Genomic DNA, 5,570 nt, shown 5'->3' on the forward strand with positions numbered 1-5,570 from the left:
GAGCAGGGCTTCTGTCCTCCTGGAGCCCGGGGGTAACAGTGTCACCCCAGCCTGGACGAGCTCTCAGTCCCCTCCCCTGGGATGGTCGGAGGCTGACTGCGGGGCCATGACTGACTGACTATTGGTCACTGGTGACTGGTCCCTCCCCCACCCAGAAATCAGGAGCCAAACTGGAAGGTCAGCCCGACTCGGTTGGTTTCCCTGACGCAGCAACACCCTTAGGTGCTCTCCAAGAGCCCCTCATGGACGTACAGAGACGTCTTAGCTGTCAATGAGGTGAGTTTCAGGATCCCGAGAGCAGCTGCAGGATGGGGCCTGAGACCACACACAGACGCCCATTCTAACCGCGCCAGCCTAATGCCGACGCTATAGAGTTGGCACCTTCCTAAAGGCGCCCTCACCCCTCCTGCCATGTGAGGTACGGCAGGAAGGCAGCACCTATGCCGCGTAGGGTGTGGGCAGACCATGCCCTGTGCACCCTGATCCTGGACTGGCGCTCCAGGATCTGCGATGGCAGCATCTGTGGGTCATGAGCCCCAGTCTCTGTCCTCGTGACAGCAGCCCCCGACGTGAGGGTGAGCATGAAGTTTCAGCTCCTCTGGTCACAGCGGCCCCGGTGCCCCGAGTCTGCTCTGCAGAGGCTCAGCTGTCCGGGAACCTCACACTGGACACCAGCCCTGGGCGTGGGCGAGGAAGACAAATCGAAAACACAGGACTGCAGCGGAAGCCTGAGGTCCTGGTGACGCTGATCGGGGACCCTGAATTCAGGGGTACCAGAGCTAGAGGGCATGTGTGGATGAGGGCCTGAGGCCCAACACACACAAAAGCAGGGAGACATTCACCAGACACCAACAGACATGCAGACCGTGACGGGGGATTTATTGGCCAGAGGTCGTGTCCACCCTCCAGCGGGGCCTGTCCCGGGGGGCGCGGAGGCATCAGTGTCCCTGGTTCTCGTAGTCAGGCTGACTCTGCCTCCCCCAGGGCGCCTCTGAGGCCGGTGCACCCAGAGGACGGCACTGAGCATGCCCAGGAGCAGGGGCACCTTCAGGAAGACCAGGAGCAGGAAGTAGACGCTGCCCAGCAGGGAGCTGTGGGGGGACAGGACACAGGAGATGAGCAGCCTCCAGGGCCCCAACCCTAGCCCTCTCTGGGCCCATCGGGGGCTCCATTGGCTATGAGCCCCCCAGAACTCAGCCAGGACAGCTCCCCCAGGCCACGGTCATGCTGCTCCAGGGTGAGCCTCCAGCTCCTCCTGCCCCAACCACTTGGCCCCATCCCTTTCCTGCTGAGCCCACCTCCCTTGCCTTCCACCTGGTCCTCATCCAGCCTGGACACAGGCCGGGCTCTCTGGTCAGTGTCGCCCTGGCTGCTGCCGTTGTCCCCCCGCCGCTGCTGCATGTAAACCAGCTGTCAGGGGCACATCCGGGTCACAGCTCAGAAGACCTGCACAACCCCACACCTGGAGAGGCCACTCTGCTGTGGCCTTGACCCATGGGGACCCTGCCCCTCGGTTCTGTGTGTTCCTGCTCCTCCCTGTCTGTTCCTTGTAGTACCGGTGACCTTACTCACCTGGATCCCTACTACCCCGGGGCCCCAGCCCCACAGTGTCTGGACCCAATCCTGGGCCACCCTCGCTTCTCCCTCAGCCAGGGAGGCCGCTCTCAGCTCCCAGGTGTTTGGGGACATCTGAGAGCATCTGACCCGAGGGCGCTTGAGGCAGGATGACACAGGACATGTCCCCGGGGAACTGAGGAGAGGCCGTGGGGGTCCCACATGGACATGTCCCCACCAGGCCTGAGACACCTGTGTCCTCTCCAAGCACCACACCCCTGGACTTTCATGCCGCCCCCTCCCCTGCGCCCTGCCTATGCCCCCACTGCACATACCCATGGTTTATACAGAGCTTCGGGGGCCCTGAGGAGGAGAACTGTGAAGGGGAGGGGTTCAGAGCAGGCCCCCGCTGGGCTCTGCAGACATGTTTGCAAACCTGAAGGTTGAGTGAATAAGGCCCAGAGTTGTGTGGGAACGGCGTGGAGAAGCCTCCCTGGCCCCCGCCCAGCACTGGTGGAATAGTGTCCCCCCTAGTCCAGGCCACTAAAACCCGGGGTGACCTATGGACAGGAGACCCTTGCAGGTGTCATCAAGGTGAGGAGGTCGCTCTGGGTGGGCCCCTGTCCAGTGACTGGTTCCTTATAAGAGGGAAAGAGGCCCAGGGACCTGCAGGGAGAGGCCCCGGGAGCAGGATGGAGGGGCCACACGCCAGGGGACACCAGGGATGCCCCAAATCCAGAAGCAGGAGAGGGGCCGGGACACACCTGCCTCTGACCCCCAAGAAGAGCCACCCCACCTTCACCTGGTTCAAGTCTGGCCTCCTGAGCTGGGAAAGAAGGGGAAGCCCCTCAGCCTCCCCCTCAAAGGACCCAGAAGGTCGGGAGTCAAGTGCTGACCGGGACCTGGGCCTACAAGGGGCTCCTGGAGGAGCTTCAGCCCAGCAGGTACAAAACTCAGCGGCAACAGAGCTTTCTTACCTGCTAGTGGTTACATTTGGGGGGCCATTGTCATCTTCTGGGGAGACTGGTGCTGTGCGGTGGGTGGTGGTGGTGGGTGTGGTACTCATGGTGGTGCTGGTGGTGGACACTGTAGTGGCTGCTTGGACACAAATCAGATACCACACTCTGCTTGACCACCTGATCCCAGCCCTGTGATTCCTCTGAACCTTGGGGTCCCAAGGATGCCCTGGTTGAGGAACCTGGACCAGGGGTGTGGGAGGGGTCTGGATGTGTCTCTAGACCTCAAGCTGACTCAGGAGCCTGGGTAGGTGGGCTGTGGAGCAGGAGGGCATCCCGCAAGACCCGGGAGCAGAGGGGCAGGCCCTCAGGGCCAGGTAGCTGGAGTCCTTGAATCATAAACAGCCCTGCTGCTCCTGAATCCCCCTCAGACCCCCTGTTCATCCTCCAGCGAGGACAGAGCAAAGCAGGGCTGCCCTGTGGCTGACAGATCGGCATGTGACTCAGGTCAGGACCAGCCTGAACCCAAGAGTCCCAAGGAGACCTGCACTTTGGGCAAGTGTTGACCTTCTCTGACAGGACGGCCCTTCCCAGGACAAGGTCACGATTCCATAGGAAGTGAACGGCTGCGCCTGCAGCGTGACCTCCCTCCAGGTCCCCAGGGTGGTAGGGTGGTAGGGGCAATGCTGACCCTTGTGCTCACCCCATTTCCACCAGTGCCTGGGGGCGGTCAGCAGGAGGGGAGGCCCAAATTCACTGCTTGAAGCTCAGGAGAGGGGACCTTGAAGCAGCCCCTCCCTCAGGGTCTGAATTCTAGAAAGACTCTGAAAGGACACCCTATAGCAGGTGCATGAATGGCTCGTGGTGGGATTCCAGGCCCCAGAGGTGCGGCCCATAGGTTATGAAGACTTTTCCAGGCTCAGGAATGAGCCATGGTCTGAGCCGGGCTGACCCTGCCTGGACATGGAGCTTGGGAGGGAACAGTCACGATGAGGTCTCAGCCCAACTCCAGAAAGGACAGGGAGGTCCCCGGAATCACTGAAAAGAATTGGGGTCTCAAGCCCCATGGAAGGGGGTCCCTTTGCCCATGTGCTGACCAGGGCATCACCTGACCTCTGTGACATGGATGGAGGGGCTGAGCCGTGCAGAAGGGCACTGTGAGCCACAAGGATCCTCCCATCAAGGAGGTGCCTGGAGCCTTGAGCATCCAGGAGAAGCCCCCCTCCCAGCACCCCCTCCCAACGCCCATGGGTGAGGCTCCCCCCTGCCCCGGGACAGTCACCCTGAGTGACAGTGACCCCTGGGAGGACCTGAGGGACCAGGTCAGAGCAGGCCCCGCAGAGACACAGCCACACGCACAGGCGCTCACCTGGGTCAACGGTCACTGTAACTTGGGCATGAAGGTCAGCTCCGGTTCTCTCAACCCCACACCAGTAAGTGTCCGCATCACCCAGCGTGAGCGCCTCCATGGTCACGCTGAACGTGCGGTATCTCTGATCGTCCCTGATGGACACGCGGCCCTTCTTCACCTCCTGCTCCGAGCCAGTGGTTCTAACAAGGGTGTTGCAGCTGCCCCAGTCAGCCCCTCGACACCAATACTTCTTGTGGGTCTCGTAGCCTGGGTCATAGCGATACCACACGGTCAGCGAGCCCCGCTCCCGGCCCTTCACTGCGCCTGGACCCGTGACGGCAGAGGAGCCTGGAAAACACACGTCCATGCCCCTGTGACCCCACCTGTGCACAGGCCCAGCCTCCTGCCCTGCGCCTGCCCCCTCAACCCAAGGCGGGGAGGTGGATACAGCCATGGAGGGAATGACCCCAGGAGAGAGGCCTGTGTCCTTCTACATTCCCCTGGGCAAAGCCACAAGTTAGTACCTGAGACACAGCTCAGAGTCAGAGACAAGAGAGGCTGGCCCTGAGCAATGACAGCCCCATATTCACTCTCCCCCATCGTCGCTGTATCTGTGTCTCCAGAGAGGCCCCTTTGCACCAAGCCTATGTTGTTCCACGTGGTGGGGAACAAATCCCAGAGGACCCGCCTCCCCAGAAGAGGCCTGTGCCCAGCCCGCACCAGGGCCGGGAGGTTCAGCTGACTCCCCCGTACCCCTGGAGTAGGGGTGACCCCATGGCTCTGAGCTCCTTGTGGTTCCTCGGGAATCCAGCTGCAGGGACAGGTGTGGTGCTGACTGGGCACTGCTGCCCAGTGGCCACATGCACTGTGAGTCCATGTCATACGGGGGCCACGTCTCCCACTGAATGTTGCCAGTTCCCATTGCAAGCTCCTAGCCAGGTGGGCTTGTGAGAGGAGCAGGGTCAGGCGTGACACAGCTGCTGCTTCGTGCCTCCCCGTGTTGGCAGATGTTGTTACCCCCGGGGGGAATGACTCAAGCAAGAGCTGAGAGACCCTGACACGCCTCCTTGTCCCCATGGATCGAGGACTCCAGGTGTTTGGTGGTTCAGTCCAGGCTTTTGCTTGAAGGACTCAGAGTAACGGACACAACTAAACGGGACCTGCTCAAAAACCTCCACAGTTACGGAGCCCCAGGGAGCCCTGCCCAGGGGTGCAGCCTCTGACCCATGCTCATTTGCGTGAGTACAGCTGCGATGTGCCGTAGCCTGGGGTGGACGAGGCCGGGTGGCCACGAGCATCTCACAGCTGCCATCAGTGCTGCCAGTCCTCCCTGAGTCTTTGGTGTTGTAGCCTCGGCCATAGCGACACCTCATGGTCAGTAGCACCGCCAGCAGCTCTGATGGCCAGGACTGACCATCAGAGAGATGGACCCATAGGACTGACCCAGGCCCTCCCCACAGCCTCGGAGCAAGCCTGGACCCCAACCCTCGAACCCATGCCTGCCGTCCTGTTTCTCAGTCCTGCCGGGTCTGAAGAGAAATCCCCAGAGGGACTCAGGCCGCTTGAGCAGCCCTTGGTGCTGGTGACAGTCAGCTTTTTGGGGTTCGCATTGCCCCGTGAGGATGGAAACAGGCCCTGGTGAGCACCTTATTTTTTTTGGAGGCCTTCACTGAAACTCTTTTTTAATTTCTCCTCAAACCCTGAGTGGG

General features: G+C 61.4%; 1 protein-coding gene across 1 annotated transcript; it reads right to left on the reverse strand.

The window, feature by feature from the left end:
• Positions 1 to 218: 218 nt before the first annotated feature.
• On the reverse strand, positions 219 to 4,228 carry LOC119231636 (CMRF35-like molecule 5). Its single transcript, XM_054688621.1, has 5 exons — positions 3,880 to 4,228; positions 2,532 to 2,583; positions 971 to 1,091; positions 402 to 505; positions 219 to 315 (listed from the first exon to the last, which is right to left on the reverse strand). Exons 1-5 carry the CDS (start codon positions 4,226 to 4,228, stop codon positions 219 to 221), a joined length of 723 nt encoding a protein of 240 aa, XP_054544596.1.
• Positions 4,229 to 5,570: the final 1,342 nt, after the last annotated feature.

The sequence above is a fragment of the Talpa occidentalis genome, unplaced genomic scaffold (assembly GCF_014898055.3).
Source record: "Talpa occidentalis isolate TD23 unplaced genomic scaffold, MPIMG_talOcc4v2.1 talOcc4.7, whole genome shotgun sequence".
Classification (NCBI taxonomy): Eukaryota; Metazoa; Chordata; class Mammalia; order Eulipotyphla; family Talpidae; genus Talpa; species Talpa occidentalis.